Raw genomic sequence first — 18,838 nt, forward strand, 5'->3', positions numbered from 1 at the left:
AGTCATAGTCTCATACCACAGTCCTTCCCCAGAATCCTTTGACGTGAGCTCCAAAGCAGCCCTTTAGCTGGACAGAGCCCCACCACTTGGTTCAGAACATCCAGCTCTTGCTAGGTTCTTACACCTTCACAAAGAGCCTTTACTAAGAGTGCAAGGAAGTCTATGACTGGAGCATAGCTTACTATGTTAGCAAATACTTGCAGCCCTGGACCTCAAACCTTTTGTGCTTCAGGATCATAAAGGGTTGAAGCCACATAATTTTCTGAGTTCAGGAGGTTCAGATCTTTAAGTGATTCCTGTGGAGATAGCTGCACACAGCCTGGGAACTCAGACAGCTACAGGGCCCCATCATGGGGATGAATCTGAACTTTGTGATCCCTGCTGCCTTTTCAGTTTTATCCCCACCCCCACTCCACGTTCCAGGCACTCTAGTCCGCTTGGTACTTTCTTAACACACAGGTTTTTGTTTGTTTGTTTTTAATCTTCTTTTTTAATTTGATGAATTATCTCTTACCTCTTACCTTCCCCTACCTCACACAAAAAATTAACACTACCAATTTGGCTCAGAGTAACTTTAGAAATCCTTACTATGCTTATTTCCCTGCATGGAAAACCAAAATCTCAAAACTGAATCTCTCTGGCCTTATATTATTATTTTCTCCTACAAATTGTAGGACATAATTCTGTTCAAAAACAGATGTGGCTTAATTGTATTAGCATCAATTTCTGGCTCATTTCCCCAATCCCAATGCTAACAGAAAGCCTTAATGCCATAATCATGTATCTTATGCTGGAAATTTACCGTCTTGCTGTGCATAGATTAGCTCCAGTAAATGAAGAACTACTATTGCATGATAATTTTTTTTACATCGTCATTAATTTGACAAATATTTCAGCCTCTCCTACATGCCAAATATTGTTTAAAAAGCTGGAGTTAGAGCAGTGGATGTGATAAATTCCCTGCCCTATTCCAAAGGGAGAGATGGACTTTAAACAAGTTTAACTAAAAAAAAAAATTGGTTCTGGAAGCCAGATAGTGTTGAGTGCTATGGAGAAAAACAAAGCCGCATAAGGCAGCAACTCTGGCCTGGCTGTGGTCAGGAGCAGCCTCTCTGAGCACTAGAAGTCTGCAGGAAGAATATTCCAGGGTGAAAGAATAGCAACAGCAAAGGTCCTGGGGCTGGAAACACGTGATGTGTTTGAGGAAGTGCAAGGGAGGCAGGTGTGGCTGGGACGTTTGTGAGGGAAGGAGGCGGAGGTAGAACTAGAGAGGCTGGCAGGGCCAGGACTCACAGGGCTTGTAAGCCAGGGAAGAGAGACTTGAATGTTATTCTGGGTGAGACAGGAAGACACTGGAGAGCTTTCGGTAAAGGAGAGACTCTAAGATACATGAGCAAAGACCAACATTAATTCATTCCAATATTTACTCCATTTCTATTATGAGCCATGCAGCGTTTAGGCATGGGGATAACTGCAATGAACAAAGAAACTGAGCCTCTAACCTCATATTCTAATAGGAAGGGGCAGGCAGTAAATAAATGTATCAAGTATATAATCTGTCATCTGGTTATAAGCACTGTAGGAAAGAAATAATAAAGCAGGTAGAGCAAATGACTGGAGGTGATGTGGGAAGGCCTTAAAGGTAGTATCTGAGCAGAGAGCAGACAAAAATGTGTGGAGGCAAATCTTGCAATGACTTAAATAAACTTTTTAAAAAAGGTTTTGTTAGTTTGAACAATTATATTCCACTTCTTAGCTTAAAGTAATTAAAGTAAAACAAAACTCTGAACAATAGGCCCTCTAAGAAATAGTTCACAGGCAAGTAAAATCTGTACCCACACTGAAAGTGAAAATCAGCTCTTAACACAATTCCTTAAAAGTAGGAAAGGACCTCAGAGATACGCGGTTTACTTAAGGCTTTGCTTTGGCAGAGATGGCTGAACCCGAAATTCAGAAAGTTTGTGACCTACCCAGGGTCGCAGAATTGAGACTTGATCCCAGGACTGTCATTTAGGAGGCGTTGTGCCCTCTGCCTCTGCGCATCAGCGCTGGGGAGGTGGGAACCTTCCCGTTTGGGGGGCGGGGCGGTGACGTCACTTCCCATAGCCCTTTTCTTTTTGGTTGAAGTACCTGCAGCTCTGCAACATCTCGGTCGGGAACCACGCTTATGAGAGCAAGGGGAGCAAGCAGTCCGCTATGGCCATCTGTCAGTACTTCTACAAGCGAGGAAACATCTACCCTGGCAACGATACCTTTGACATTGATCCAGAAATTGAAACGGGTGATGTTCTTCTATAAGCTGGGACTTCAATCTTTAACTCCTTGATTTGTACTTAAAAATTACACGTCTAAAAACCCTGATTTGGACTGTGCTGTGAGGGTACAGTTTTATGCCCCAGCCATTGGAATAAGCCCTTTACTGTATATAACTCATGAATCCTCACAAAAAAACTCATCAAGGCAAGCTTAGTCAAAAGTGTTTTATCCGAAAAAAAAAAAAGTATTTTTCTGTTGTTGTTATTACCTGTCTTAATTTGCAATTTGTACCTAAAATATTGGTTTACGTATTGAGTTAAAAAATGAGTCTTCAAATATTTTTAACAATAGGCACTGGGAGTTTTGAGGAATAGTAAAGGATTATAGTACTTTCTAAGATGCTTGCTATCTTCCTATTTTTTTAAAGTGTTTATTGAGGAAAAATCGTCAACACATTTTTTAAAAAATAGATCCTTTAAACTCTAGAAAATCTTGTCTTCAGCACTGCAGGTTTTTCAAATCCTATGCTTAGTATACAAAAAAGGGAGGGGGGGCTCAATGTTTAGGCTTAAAAAGACAGGAAGGCAGCATTCTATGGAACATTAATGAGATAAAGTTCAGATCTTTCTCTGACCACCCTGCCTACCTGCCCCCCCCCCCATTACTCCAGAAACATTAAAAACAAGCTAAGCCCTCTCACTACTGGTCTTAATATCTAGCTTTTAAAATCTTAATTCAGAAAAATACTAAAATTTGAAGATCTAGTCTTGAGTGTATTATTCTTTCAAAATTCTGTTTAATTTCTTTATTTTAGGTGTTTAATGATGTTTTTATTCTTTTCTATGGCAGAATGTTTCTTTGTAGAGCCAGATGAACTTTTTCACATTGGAACACTAGAAGAAAAAAAGCTCAACTTAACGTTGGACTTTCACAGGTGAGGGAAGCAGATGGGAGTGTAACTTATGCTTGGGTATATGTATTTCCACTGTATTAAAGTCTCCTGTCTTCTAGACTTTTAACAGTGGAGCTTCAGTTTAAACTGAAGGCCATTAATCTGCAAACAGTCCGTCATCACGAGCTTCCCGACTGTTATGACTTCACTCTGACTGTAAGTGTGGGCTGGGCTGAATTTGGTTCTGGTCTGGAGTAAAGCAGCTTTATCTGGTTTGTTACATACACTTGTATTAACATTTGATCAGGTACATAGGATGTTTCCACTTGAATATGGAAACATCAAGTTTGGTGCTTAAGCAAATACTATGCAATGGTTCAGCTTACACAATGGGAATTTATTTGCTCATAGTTTTGAGGCTAAGAGAAAGTCCAAATCAAGGGATCACTGAGGTGATACTTTCTCCCCCAAGATTTTGGCATTCTGGGACTGGCTGCTGATGATCTTTGATCCTTAGCTTGTCACTTGGCAAGGCACAAGCTGGCTTCTCCTGGTTTCTCCCTTCTGTTTTGGGTTCCACTGATCTTCAATTGTCTGGTGGCTCCCACTTTGGCTTTCTGTCTGGATTTCATTCTTATAAAGGACTCCAGTGATAAGAATAAGGCCCATTGTAATTAAGGTGGGCCACACCTTAACTGAAATAACCTCATCAAAAGATCCTGTTTACAAGGGGTCCACACCCAGAAGAAAGGATTAAGTTTAAGAACATGCTTTTTCCTGGGGATACGCACAGCTCCCAACCACCACAATATAGCTAGCTCTATTTTATTATAAGGACTCGCTTACTTGTAAATCATCTGTCTTCTGTACCACAGTGTAAGTTCTATGAGGGCAGGGACCTTGTCTGGTTCACTGCTGTGTCTTTGGGACCAACAACAGTACTGGGCACAGAGTAGGTGTTCCGATACGAGGAACAGAGGTTGTATGTTCTTCTAGTCTGCTCATTGCAGCCCGTGGCTTTAAGGTCATTGCCAGCAGTGCTTGTTACTAAGTTCCCTCAACTTAGATATTTGCATGCTTGGGTTATTGTTCAGAGTGCTTTCCTTGTACCACCTCTAAATGCTCTGGGTCTCCCCTTCCAGCCCACCAGACCTCTTCCGAGGACTTGCAAATGCTCCTAATGCTCTCTAGAGAGTACAGGATGCCTCTCATGTGAGCTCAACATCTCATGAGGATCAGAACAGTAACCTAATACTGCTTGGTCATAGGCAGGACATCCAACGTGCCTTCATATGATCCAGATTTCTAGTATGTCAGCAGTAGCTTGTGATAAAAACTCTGTCCCTGATACTCACTACTGGATGTGAAAAATAAACTTTTCAAAGATTGAAATTAAAAAAAAATATTCAGAACACAGTAAACCTAATAACAATGCATATCACTTAGGCAGTAAAAGCTATTTTTTATCTTGATACTCTAAAACTATTTTAAATTAGATTACGCACTTTGGTTCTGATATTAGCCAGGATCAAATTATCAGTGTTATATGATTTTTAAAACTTGAGCTATCACTCATAGTCTCATCTCATCTCCTTACTTTCTATCTTTTTCTGTCTTGAATTTGAGACAGGTTACCTTTTGAATGTTTTATAATCCTTCAAAGCTTAGCTTAACTGTTACTTCTTTCATGAACCCTTTTATGATTCCTCAGAAAAAAACATGTGCTCTGAACTTCACTGTTTGTTGGTTGATTGTTTGCTTTTGTATTTTGTATGGGCTTACCACTTTCTCCTTTGTTTTCGGGGTTTCTAGGTGTTTATCGTCAACTCTGCTAGATTGGAAGCTCCTTGAAGGCAGGGTCTGTTTTATTAATTTTTGCATCCCTCAAAAAATGTGACTCACATATTTGTTGAATAAATAAATGAAACAATTTTGAAATCCAGACCCTTTCAGATGACTCGATACACTGATATAAGGAACCTGGCCTGTTAGCCTCATGCAGCTTTGAAATATTTTCACCATTATTGTAGAATCATCCTAAGCTAGTTCTCTGGCATTGTAGATTTAACAGTGCATGTCATAGAATTGTGGTAGAGCCTATATCCTAAAAGGTGGTTTAACAGTGAAAACCATTGGTGTAACTTCATTGTCATAAATAAACAACTGAGAGATAATACATTTGACATAAAAAGCAGGGACTTTGGAATCAGAAGAACCTAGATTTGAACTGATTATGGGATTTTAGGCAAATTATTTAATTGGTTGAGCCTCAGTTTTGTCATCTGTGAAGCAAAATTAACACCCACCTGCTTGACAATGTTGTCCTTGCCCCCAAACCACCGAGGAAAGGCAGGGCAGGGACCACCATGATGGGAGCCAGCCCCCCAACCAAACGCCACTGCCTCAGAGCATGGTGCCCGCCTCCTTCCAGCCCGGCCCCACGGGGGCGGGCATGTCCTGCCAGGTGGGTGTCCTCAGGTTGCCTGCTTCCCAAGGCCAGGCCAGGCCCGGGGTTCCTTTGGGCGCTAGTGCACCCAGGGCCAGTGGGCCTCCCGCTGCACCTCTGGGGGACTGGGCTTTAAGGCACTTTGTCCTTTGCGGCTCCGGCCTGGTGGAGCAGAGCCTGGAGACCAGAACTCACATGCCCACTGGCCCTGGGGGGCTTGGTCTTTCCTTTAGCTTCCTGAGCAAATGAGAATCAGATATAATGACATTCAATATCACTGCCTATCAATTCTATGCTTTCTGTTGGGGGTCATTTTTGAGCAAGAAAGGCAAAAAAAAGAAAAGAGTAATTTTCTTGTCTTCCCTGTTCCTGTGTGGGGAAAAGGGAGGGGAGCTATACACTAGAAGGCCTATGGGAGGTGGCCTCATGTAGCTTTGTCCTGATTGGTGCCTGGCACAAGAAGCAGGATAGTCTTCCTGGTGTCCTGAGGTTATCCTTGGAAAAAGATCCTAGGTCCTTTGTGATACATGTAGTGCCAGAGTTTCTGTGTTAGTTTGCCAGGCTGCTGTGACAAAATACCACAGACTGGCTGACTTAAACAGCAAAAATTTATTGTCTTACAGTTTTGGAGGTTAGAAGTCCAGAATCAAAGTGTTGGCAGGACCATGCTTTCTCTGAAGTCTGTTGTGTTCTGATGGTGGTTTGCTCGCATCAGTGTGTCTGTCTTCCTCACATGCCATCTCTCTGTCTCCTCCTGTGCCCATATTTCCTCTGCTTCCTCTGATTCAATTTAGCCTCTTCTTAATAGGATCTTCGGAGATCCTGTTTACAAATGACATCCATTGGACTGGGGGTTAGGACTTGAACAGATCTTTGTGGGGACATGGTTCAATCTATAACAGACACTAAGAAATCTAGACTCAGAATGAAAATTGAAGAAGTTCAAGACTGAAATAATAAAACTCTGAGTCAGTAAGAAGTACAATAGCTCTAAAAATTCATTACTGAGCAGGCAGGGTGCTGGCAAAAAGTAGTTGTGTCAATTCTTGCTCATGCCAGATGGGCATCTAGAGGTATTCAGCCTAGAAAAGAGTACTTAGCCTAAAAAAACCCACAAAACCCTTGTTTTTATAAAGTGCCCAGGACTGGTACAAAACACAGGGTTTCTATTCAAGATCTAGCAACCTTCTCATTTCACAGAGAAGTAAAAGGAGCCACCAATTATTGAATAGAGTTAGCGACAGGTCAGGATGAGGAGTTTCTGCTCCCTTGAAAGGATTGCTTTCTAATTAATGCACAGGGTATACTGACTTCAAAAACTATGATGTGTTTTTGACCCATTTTCTGTTCTTCACAGATCATATTTGACAATATGGCTCATAGTGGAAGAATTAAAATAAGTTTAGATAGTGATGTTTCCATCAGAGAATGTGAAGACTGGCATGTGTCTGGATCAAGTAAGTGATGAACTTTGTTTTTTCTCAGAATGCTTATTAAGTAATGTAAAATGTTTATTAAATTACTGCACAGGTTAATGTGAAACATCAAATGAAATAATTATATTTCCCAAGTCCCCAATTCTCTATAAATGGATTAACTCATTGTAGATACTTGCCGTTCCAGGAAATACACTGTTATTAGTAATTGAAATAATTTTCCCTACTTCCTCCATGTGCCTCACCTTCCCACTCCTTACCAAAAAATACTGAGTCCTTCACTAAAAAAAACATACACACCCAAACCAATATTTATTGAGTGTATGTTGTATAAGTATTTTCATCTACATTTTTTTTCATGGGCAGGCACCGGGAACAGAGCTGTGCCTGCTGAGCCACTGTGGTCTGCCCACCATCTACATTTAATATTTTAGAATATCCTCAAGATAGGTAGTATCCTTATTTTACAAATGAGGAAATTGAGGCTCAGAAGCTAAGCCTCGTTTATACAGCCAGGGAGAAGTCAAGTAGAATTTGACCTTAAAGCATCCTACATATTATAATTGCCTTCCATCCAGGTTAAAAAGTAGAGTGATGAGGAAAGGGCCTATTCCTAGAAATAGACAAGAATTCAGGTATTGACTGAATACAGTTGAGAATTTTGGTGTTCAACTGGAAAAAACAAATAGAATTTATCTTATTTTCTAGTCCTTCATATAAGACTTAATGGTATGTTGCTCTGGACCTAAAGATTAGGTCCTCAGATTGTGGTGAGCAGAAGAATTATTCTGGTTACCTGTTAAAATGCAGTTTTCTCAACTGAATATGAGATAATGAGTTGGTCTGGGATACGGCCTAAAATTGGATAAGTAAGCCTTATTCAGACCAGACTTGGATAATCCTAGCTTTAGGGTTTCCTACTAATTGATTTGCCAAGTTCAGAAGTATTAATGAGATAGTAAGAGTTAATAAAAATGAAATGTCTTCATTGTCATATTTCTTTCACTAATGAGTAACTTCAAATATATGAGGCTCTTGAACCACAAACTTTTTTTAATGCAATTTTATTGATATATATTCACATCCCATAGAATTCATCAGAAGAACACAATCAGTGGCTCACAGTATCATCACATAGTTGCATTTGTTACCAGATAAAGGCCGTGGGTTCTTTTGTCTGACACACTCGATAACCAATTCCTGAGACACCTGGGTTTCAAAGAGAGAAAGAGTTTATTACTAGGCTCATAGTAGGAGAGCAGATGGCCTAGCAGCCCAAAATCTGTTTCTCAAACTGCAGTAATTCTATTAGTTTTATTAGAGATAAGATGGGCAGGGTTTAGGATAATGAGCACAGTGACCCCACATGATGTAATTAGAGATGATCTCATTATTGAGCATTCACAGATTGATTACATGCTTAGTCACAGGTAAGAAAATGGTGGAGTATTATAATGAGGTATAGGTGACTTGTAGGTTAAAGTCTAAGCTCCTGTGCATGTCAGGTGGGCCCATTTTGATTAGATCCAGTCTCCATTTTCAAGAATAACTTTGGACTTGGGGTAAATTAGTTCTGGGCTGACCCAAGACCCTTCATTAATAAATATTCGGGGCTGTCTTTAGTGATTACAAGATTCTTAAGTTGAAAAACTGGATATCTGGGTACAAATGAAGGTTAGTAACAAGGTATTTACAATCACAGGGGCAGAAGATAAGGGTTATACAATCATTGTCAGAGATCAAGGCAGCTGGATTACAGTTCAGAGGTTTCAGGTTATTTCCCTTTGTCTACTCCAAAATACCAAAAAGCAAAAAGAAATATCTATATAATGATTCAACAATCGCAATCATCCCTTAGATCCTGATTTCTCGGTTACACATTCGTCACTATGATCAATTTTAAAACATTTTCGTTACTCCAGAAAAAGAAATAAAAATTAAAAATAAAACCTAAAACATTCCATACCTCTTATCCCCCTAATCACGAACTTTTGTTTTGCCCAGATTGTTTCATTAGCTGTAAAAATTGTACTATTTTCCCATACCCTATAGAGTAGGAAAATGAGCACGTGTGAAAGCCTGGCACACACACTTGCCCTCAAATATTTGTTTCTTGGTTTTTAAAATTTTCTAAAGTAGATTTAGACATTTGTGTAGCAGTTAGATGCCACTTGGCAAACATGAAAGGGGTGCTTCATTTCAGAAATAAACTTAAGTATTTCTCCTTTTATTTATCAGTATAGAGCAGTCTAACTCGTTAAATAAATCCAAGCTCAGTAGCAGAGTGTATGATGGGCTGAGGTATCTGCCTGTTTCTCTTCACCTGGCTACCCCCATGCCAGCCAGCCAATCCTTTGCACTTGTGATTCTCTAGAATTACTGCAAAAGTGGCTCTTTCTTGTCACTCAGGTCTCAGTTAAAACTTAGTTCTCCTCAATGAAGTCTTATTTTACTATGCAATGTAAATGAGGCTCTCTTCCCTTCCCCGCCATCCTCCATTATACAAAGCATTGGCTCTCAAACTTTAGTTCTATCTAGAGGACTTGTAAACAGAGTTCTTAATTTAGTAGTTCTGGGGTAGGGCCTGAGATTTTGCATTTCTAACACCTTCCCAAGGGATGCTGAGAACCACTGATAAAGAGGGATGGATGCTGGAGGTAGGTGGCCAAAATTTCATTCCTGACTCTGCTACTTCCGGGCTGTTTATCCTGGAGCAAATTATATGATCTCTCTGTGCTTCAGTTTTTTCACCTTCAAGTTGGGGATTTTCCTGCCTCTCTCACTGGTTTTGTGGAGGATTAAATAAGTTAATACAAGTACTTGGAATGCTGCCTGGCAAATATTAACTACCCAACACAAAAATGTTAGTTCTTATTATTCATTTTCTTTATTCCACTTAGTTCTGTCTGAAAGTATTTTATTCATTTGCCTCTTTGTCTCTCTTCATAGAATAGAAATTCCATAAAATTAGAGGCTTTATTTATCTTATTTTTCTTGTTCATTACTGTATCATCAGAATCTAGAAAGAAGTCTGGCGTAGAATGGGTGCTTAACAAAATTTTATATTTCCATAGATATATTTCGGTAGGGTATAGAAAGACTAGAGGCTGATAATTAGATCTTTGATTGATGGTTGTGGTGATGTTTACAAGAAGGACTGAAATTCTTCTCTAAATACTAACTTGAATACAAAATTCGAGTGGTTATCAGTGTGCTGCTTCTATGTGCCGCCCTTGTGAAAAGAATACTTGCATAACCTAAATTATCCTAAAAACAAGGTGTCACCCTATTGAGGTCCCACTACATAGTAGGCAATCCTTTTTTCCTTCCAGCTCAGAAGAACACTCATTACACAATGATCTTTGATGGCTTTGTCATCCTGACGTGCTTGGCCTCCTTAATGCTCTGCTTTCGATCTGTGATCAAAGGATTCCAGCTTCAGCAGGTAGGGGGTGTTGCTTTCTAGAAATTCTGACATTTTGATGGACAGAGAAATTTATTATGGTTCTCCTCTATTTTCTAAAGGAATTTGTCCAATTTTTCCTCCTGCATTATAAGAAAGAAGTTTCTGCTTCTGATCAAATGGAATTTGTCAATGGATGGTACATTATGATTATTGTTAGTGATATGTTGACAATCATTGGATCAATTCTGAAAATGGAAATTGAAGCTAAGGTAAAATATTGTTCTGTTCATGTCATTTTGGTGTCAGATTTAGATTAATAGTAATTATTTTTTTCCACAGTCTGAGAATTTTCAGAGTAAATGACTTCTTCCAAACCTTGTACTGAGTAAACCTGAAAATCAGTAGCAGTAATTTTCTCAAATCTGGCCAAGAAGCTTCTTAAGAGGAATTTTTCAGTGTGATCCACAAGCTACTATATCAGAATCATGTGGATACCTGTTAGAAATGCCCCACTCTAGACCTACAGAATCAGAGCTCTGAGTGTGGGGCCTGTGAATTCTGGCACCTCTCCAAGTTACAAGGTTGACTAGGGTAAGAGGATTTTAACTCTTACAAGAAATGTTAGAGTCTCAACAAAAAGAGTGGAGTGGAATGCACAGTGAAGTAAAGGTACAAATGTGAGTGCTTGCAATTGTTTCCTCTGTAATTCAATGTAAGAATGTTCCCCATTTTCTCACTTTTTCTATTGATGTGCTACAGGGTTACCTATTTTAAAAATTTGTTTTTATTATGATAGTGGTAGGTTTACAGAAAGTCAATTTTAGGTTGGGACTAACCCAACCCAGAAATCAACCTTCCCCCCCGCCCCCAAAACAAAGATCAGGTAACTAATTGTTTGTTCAAATGTTATGTGACTAGCCTTGACTGTCCCTGAGTATGAGTATGAATCACTTGAGGAGCCTGTTATAGCTCAGATTCCTGGACAGAGTCCCCAAAATGCAATGGCTCAAATAAGATAGGAGCTCATTTCTCTTGCCACCCATGGGAGGGAGAAATGCGGTGTGGCAGAAGCTCTCCACAGTCTTCTAGGCATTGGCTCAAGAGCGGCAGACGGCACTTCTGTTCATATCCCACTGGAAAGAACTAAGTCCCTGCTAATTTCAAGGGGAGTTGTGGAGTGAAGCCCAGACATGCACCCAGGAAGGAGAGAAAGGGTTTAGGTCAACATCAAGCAGCTGCCACCACATGTGGCTATAGTGTGTATCATCGGAATAGTTTTCAATTCCAAGTGTTCTTATCAAGGTCCAAGGACCTCCATGTTGCTAACTCCAATAATCAGTTATTTATCCTCATCTTGACCTATCAGCTGCATTTAGCACTGTTGATCACTCCCTTTTTGGACCTTTTTCAGTTAGCTACCACAGTTACCAGGTTATCTTCACAAATTGCTGGCTGGTCTCCCGAGTTCTGTTTATTGGTTCTTCCTCATCTTGCCAACCTCTTAACATGATAGTTCATAGAAATCTTCTCTTTTTCTCTCTACACTCACTGTCTCGGTGATCTGATGGTTTAAATATTATCTATATGCCAGTGATCCCCCAAATCTATATCTGCAGCTTGGAATTCTTCCCTAACTCCAGATTCAAATATCTGACTGTCTATTCCACATCTCCACTTGTATGTTTACTTGGCCTCTCAAGTTTAACATCTCTAAAACAGAACTTCTAAAATCCCCACTTCCATAGTCCAAACCCACCTCTCCCATAGGCTTTCTAATTTTTATTAATAGCAACTCTTTTCAGTTGCTCAAGTAAAAAACCATAGATTCATCCTGGACACATCTCTTTCTCTAGTCTCCTCTCCCCTACATCTAATCTAAGAAGAAATACTGTCAGTCTGCCTCCAGAAATCATCTTATTATCAGCCTGTTCCAAGCCACCATAAGCTCTCACCTGTATCATTGTAATGGCCTCTTCACTTGCCTCCCTGCTATCATCATCACTCCCCCAATAATATTCTCAACCACAGCAGCCAACTGTTTTTCACTCCTCTGTTGAAAGTTCTCAAATCTCCTCACCCTATTCAGAGTAAAAGACAAAGTTGTCAACATACACAGAAGGCCCTCTCAACCTTTGTCACCTCGTGTTCTTCCCATCACTCATGCCACATCTGCCAAACTCATTATCTTGCCATACACCCTTCTGTCTTGGTAACTTTGTGCCTGCTGAACCCTTTTCCTGGATTCCCCTAGATTTTTACTTGCTTTGCTCCTTCACTCTCACAGGTCTTTGCTCAAATGCCACCTTCTCAGTGAGATCTTCCTGATTACCCTATTTAAGACTGAAAAACCTATAACCCTTCCCTATCTCTTTACCTAACTTTTTCCTCAATTCTTATCACCAACTAGTGTACCGAATGTTTCATTAATTTATTTCTGTTGTCTCTCTCTGCCCCATTAGACTGTAAGCCCCTTGAAGTCAGGGAGTTTTGTCTCTTGGTTCACTGCTTCTCCCTGGAACAGTGCCTGGTCCATAGTTTCTCAATATTTCTTGCCTGAATGAATTTCCACTACATAATCTGATTTTTACCCCCACTCTGTTTCAGAGCCTAACAAGTTATGATGTCTGTAGCATACTTCTTGGGACCTCTACCATGCTTGTGTGGCTTGGAGTCATCCGATACCTCAGTTTCTTTCAGAAGTACAATGTAAGGCATTCCATGGCTTTCCAAGCTTTTCAGAGTTACCACACTTGCCTTGGCTGGAGGAGAGAGCGATTCTAATGACCTCTCTTAACTTCCCCAGCTCCTTATTCTGACCCTCCAGGTAGCACTGCCCATCGTTGTCAGATTCTGCTGCTGTGTGGCTATGATTTATTTAGGATATTGCTTCTGTGGATGGATTGTGCTGGGGCCTTACCACGAGAAGGTACAGAGAAACTCTTTTCCTGATACTATTAAACTCTTAAAAGCATGCTGGTGGCTTTTAAAAATGAACTTCTGTTTTGTTATTCAGCCTTGAAATGTTTTTTTTTTCCCTTGAAATGTTTTTAAACTGATTTTTTTAAAACCCAGTTTAAAACTAATTTTAAAATCATATTTTAAATTACCATATTTTTAAACTGATTAGGAATGACCAACTTGAGTGAATAATTGATCCACACAACTGCTTCACATACTTTTTGGTTTATGTCAGATGATTAAATACTTTTTATTACAAGCGAAATCAAGTTTAGGCCACGTGATTTATCAATATATTCTAAAACAGGTTATTTAGATCGGCCTTCACAAAATGTGACTTTATAAAAAACACAATATAGGGAAAAGCTTTTTGAGAATACTTGAAAAATTTTGCACTAGCATAAAATTATTGTCTCAAAAATAATTATCTTTAAAGGAATGAACTTTAACACAATAAATGTACAGACATCTTAGGATGTTTTTGTAGAAACTATGTCAGTATAAGTGTTTTCTATGGGGGCAAAGAGGAAGGTTAAGGTTTGACTCAGAAAAGTGCTGCAGGTTCAAGCTGACCCTTTCTGCCTTCTGTTCAGACTCTTCTTAGAAGCATCGAGAAGGAGTTGCTTGTCTAGAGAAGAAATAGTAGGCTTATCCATGTTATGTGCCTGAGGTTATTTGTTTGAAAGAAGTTAATGGAATTTGGGGTCCCATTATTTTTTATATGGTTTCATGTGAAAGAAGTTAATGGGATACTGGGTCCCATTATTTTTTATATGGTTTTGTGAATGAAGTCTCCTATGGAAGGAATGTAGATTGAAATGAACTTCTCCCTTTTTTTTTTTCCAGTTCCGTTCTCTGAACATAGTCTCCGAGTGTCTTTTTTCTCTGATAAATGGAGATGACATGTTTGCCACATTTGCAAATATGCAGCAAAAAAGTTACTTGGTTTGGCTGTTTAGCAGAGTTTACCTCTACTCGTTCATCAGCCTCTTTATATATATGATTTTAAGTCTCTTCATTGCACTAATCACTGACACATATGAAACAATTAAGGTAGGTTTATCAAGAGTCATAAGTAGCAGTAGTCTTCTAGAATTTGTATAGAAGCGATAAAGTTTAGTACCTAAGATGGGGAAGAGTTTATAGAATATAAATTTATTCAAGGTAGGGAAAAAGTAACTCAGTTTTAGAGACTGAGAAACAAGAAATTAAGGAGAAATATAATTTCTACAATGCTGAAAGTTTTGTCTCTAAGCAGGTATGCTTTTTCAAACAAGCTTTCTAACCTTTTTATAGAATTATAAGGGTCAATAGGAATAGGGTGAGTAAAACAGATGGCATTTCACAAGTCCAAATTTTTTGTGGGGAACTTCTTAGTCCAATTTTTACAAAGAAAAATCTGCCTTTTCCTTTGGTTATGTGCTGTAAATGAACCTTTATTCTTTGCCAAGTTCCTGCATGGCTTAACCCTAAGAAGGTCAGATTCCAGAACAGTAAAGAGATCACCTTGCCAAATACTAATCCTGCATGCTTTATACAGAAATAAATTAGATTTGAGAAACTGTTGTCACTCAGATTGTATTCAATATGGGATATTTTTAAAAATCAGTTTGAGTCCTTTGAAATATGAAAAGACAGGATAAATGTCCTTATATATTTAAATTTCTTATAACCTAACACTGTTAGATATAATGCTGGTATAAACACTTCTACTTGGGGACTTTGCTTTCTGGGTATGAGAGAAGGAATGAAACATGAGGCCATGTGATCGACTCCAGGGTTAAAGAGAAGGCCATGGCTTGGAGCTAATATGAAAACCTTACTCATGGTGCCAGGGCCTGTCTTCATTCTTCCTGAGCCAGACTTCCAGGACTGACTGTCCCCTTCCCTCTCCTCAGTGCTTGCCTGGTGGATGGGTGCTCCAGGTCACCAAGGCAAGAAAAAGAGTAGAGTAGTAATTGTCCACATCCCTCCGCATGGTGCTTTAATAGTTCTGTGTGTTGAAGACTATAAGTTATTTGTGGCTGACACCCCAAATCTCTAAAAGAGTCATAGTTGGCAGCTCTCAGTGACACAAACCTGACTCATATGGTTGTAGTTAGGATGTTAACCTCTTTCCATGGACTCAGAGCACTTGGCAAATGGGTAGGCTAAATTACTTCTGATCCTTTCTAGTCAGGGCATGCCCTAAAAGACCCTAAAACCAACCTGTCAGCTCAGAAGAGAGATTCTGAAAGCCTGTTCAGGCTGAAAATGTCCTCTGCGACCTTTACATCTTTGTCAAGACAGCTAGAACAGGCCAGGAGCTTCATAGGCTGGGCTGGGGTCTTCAGGAGAAGGCTGGGTAGCCCACCTGCCAGCCCCTCGCCCCACCACTGTTAACCTGGATCATCTGGGCTTCTTGTGGCCTGAACCAGGTTCCATTCGAGGTGCCCACCTCAAACTGGTCTCAGTGTTTCAGGGCTGTGGGGCACAGCGGTGATGAGCTTCTTGGGATGGGATGGGCCTGATTCTCCCCAGGAGGAGGGCTCAGCCCTAGACTCAGTATGCTTATTTGGAGTTGAACCACACCTGGAGAAAAGAACCCAAGAGGTAACTGCAGAATCTCAGACCCACTTTGCCTCAGCCAAAACCTAAGTCAGGCTCTAGTGGGTACAGCTGCCTGAAAATACTTGGATATGATTAAACTATCCCACAAGTATGATCCCCTCCCTTGCCAAATGAACCATTTTGAATTCGAAGTAATGTTGTTTTCAAGGGACTTATTAATGAGAGCCTTTTATTTTTATTCTTCTGTACAGCGTTACCAACAAGATGGCTTCCCAGAGTCTGAACTTCGTATGTTTATGTCAGAGTGCAAAGACTTACCCAACTCTGGAAAATACAAATTACAAAACGACCATGCAGTATCCATATTCTGCTGTTGTAAAAAATAGCTATCATTTGATTCCCAGTGCTTGCCCATGCAAATAAAAAAAGCCATCAAGCCTATCTGTGTTTTAGAGAACAATATAATGTGTAGCTGAGTTGGGAGATTATATGAATATTTTAAAATCAGGTATAATATATTCAAAGACCAACTCTCACTTTGAACCAATGGATATCTAGATTTCATCTCGAACTCTTTATATGTTTGAAAGCAATATTTAATGTCTTTACAACTTTATCCTGGATTTGTTTTTAAAAAACTTTGGTGAGATCTACTGGATTCTTATTCTTTCTTGTTTGTCATAGCTTTAGAATATGTTCTTTATCCATCTCTACTCTGGCACTTACACTCTAGCGTCCATCTATTCCCTTGATTGTGTTTGTGCCATCAGTAAAAACAATCCACAGTCTGATAGTGACTTCAGATAAGTCACTGAGAGAGTGGGGTGGTTGCTGTAATCTAGTAATCATTGCATTTTTAAAAATAAATGATTTTTAAGATAAAATCATATCTTAAAGGATAGGATAAGAAAGAAACAACAATTACCAGCTAACTGTCCAGTATTTGTTTCTGAAGGACAATTGCTATTTGGTTCTGCTCTTAGTTCTGGAGGGGATCAGGTTTTCTAGTATTCATTTATAAAAGTTTTATCTTCTTTCAGTACTTCAAAAGTACCAATTTGAAAGTGTATCTTATATTTATATGGAAATAAACTGCATACCAATTGTATATTTGTTCCAACAATGATTATTTAATTAGTCTTGTGAAAACCATGTATTGTACCATGCCCTCTGTAGGCTCGTTCAGTCTCAGGGCACAGGGGAGTAGCACTTTGGGCCAGAGGCTGTCGTTTCACAGGGAAATGTTGTATAACTTACATAGAAAACATTTTTGGAAAATGATTATGTTCAACATTTGAAGAAGTGGGCAATGTGTGCCTTAAAATGACCCAGAAACAAAGTTCTTAATCTCTCTTCCTTGCAGGCTGCTGATTGGAAGTTGCAGGGATTTTGACAACATCAGTCTTTGTTTTGGGTGCAGTTTATCAAAATAGAAACAAATTCAATGATGTGCAATAAAGGTTTTCATAAAACAAACTCTCTTTTCTTTTTTTTGGCAAAAAACTGATTTTTTAATCTCTGTTTTAAGTGCCAAATGAACATTGGCCTAAGACACTGAAATCTTAGTATTTAATAATAATAATGTTCATAAAAATGACTTCAGATGTTAAAATCTGAAGTTTTACAATGGATGAAAGCTATTTTTGTATTACCTGTGGCTTTTAAAAACTAAAAAAATCTAACGCAAGGTGAGTATTTTTCTGGCTTTGTTCTAATATTCGTAGCACAATCATTTCTAGAATTTACTGGTATGCAATGTGAATTTTGAAATCATGTTATCTGAGAAGTCCTTTTCTTGACTCCTTGTGAGAATTTTAGAATAGTGTTAATACTTCAGTGGAATTATTAAACCAGTGACCACGTGTTGGGGCTGGAGTTTTGCTCTGCCCTGGAGTCATTATATTTTTGCTATGGAATTACGACCAGAAGCTTGGTGCCTTCATGTCTCTTTCCTGATTTTCCAAGCTTTCTCATTGTGGCAGGTGTCCCTGATAAATTCCATGGTATAATTTTTAGTAATGATGCCCAGGAAAGAATAGCTGTACTATTTCCTGAAAGACACTACACTAACTTTTTTGAACTGTATGTGCTGGCTTGAAAATATTATGCTCCCCACAAAAGCCAGGTTTTAATCCTGATTCAATCTTGTAGGGGCAGCCATTCCTTTTAATCCTAATTCAACACTGTAGGTTGGAAGCCTTTGATTAGATTATATCTGTGGAGATGTGACACACCTAATTGTGGGTGTGAGCTTTTTATTAGATGGAGATATGACACCACCATTTCAGGTGGGTCTTGATTAGTTTATTGGAATCCTTTAAAAGAGGAAATATTTTGGAGAGAGCCAGAAATGACAGAAGTCTTAGAGCCAAGAGAGTCCAGAGCTGACACAGATGCCCAAATATTTGGAAATGCTTGGAGCTGAGCAGATATTGCCATGAGATGTTAAGCAAGCCAGAAACTGGAGAGAGCCAAGGGAAGCCAAGAAATGAAAGCCAGCTGTGGAGAAGCAAAGTGAGGAACCCCCGCAAGAACAGAGGCTGAAGATATCAAACCTTAGGAACAAGAGACCAGCAGATGCCAGCCATATGACTGCCCAGCTGACAGAGGTGTTTCTGACCCATTGACCTTCCTTGAATCAAGGTATCTGTTCCTGGATGCCTTAGTTTGGACATTTTTATAGGCTTAGAACTGTCAACTTGTAACCTATTAATGCTCCTTTTTAAAAGTCGTTTCAGTTCTAGTACATTGCAACCTGGCAGCTTTTGCAATCCAGCACGTCCCCAAACCAGTACATTGGTTTGATCGAGGTAGGCAGATAAATTATGGTCCAGTCATTTTAGTGTTCTTCTTATTGTAGCATAAGGAATGTTGGGGTAGCTGTTAAGAATGAA

The 18,838-nt window shown here is 39.3% G+C and overlaps 1 protein-coding gene across 5 annotated transcripts in view; it reads left to right on the forward strand.

Moving 5' to 3' along the window:
* Nucleotides 1-17,420, forward strand: part of MCOLN3 (mucolipin TRP cation channel 3) — a 36,945-nt gene extending 19,525 nt beyond the window's left edge. For 3 of the 5 annotated variants that reach the window (XM_077120426.1, XM_077120424.1, XM_077120427.1), the window contains 10 exons: nt 2,107-2,281; nt 3,106-3,190; nt 3,268-3,364; nt 6,952-7,051; nt 10,363-10,475; nt 10,556-10,705; nt 13,041-13,142; nt 13,240-13,362; nt 14,241-14,447; nt 16,196-17,420. In XM_077120426.1, the coding sequence (XP_076976541.1) occupies nt 2,107-2,281; nt 3,106-3,190; nt 3,268-3,364; nt 6,952-7,051; nt 10,363-10,475; nt 10,556-10,705; nt 13,041-13,142; nt 13,240-13,362; nt 14,241-14,447; nt 16,196-16,330 (1,287 nt within the window). In that variant the 3' untranslated portion in view covers nt 16,331-17,420. The remainder of the gene's footprint in view (nt 1-2,106; nt 2,282-3,105; nt 3,191-3,267; nt 3,365-6,951; nt 7,052-10,362; nt 10,476-10,555; nt 10,706-13,040; nt 13,143-13,239; nt 13,363-14,240; nt 14,448-16,195) is intronic. The other 2 variants (XM_077120425.1, XM_077120428.1) reach the window with 2 other exon arrangements.
* The last annotated feature ends 1,418 nt before the right edge of the window (nt 17,421-18,838 follow it).

Source organism: Tamandua tetradactyla, chromosome 11, assembly GCF_023851605.1.
Source record: "Tamandua tetradactyla isolate mTamTet1 chromosome 11, mTamTet1.pri, whole genome shotgun sequence".
NCBI classification, from domain to species: Eukaryota; Metazoa; Chordata; class Mammalia; order Pilosa; family Myrmecophagidae; genus Tamandua; species Tamandua tetradactyla.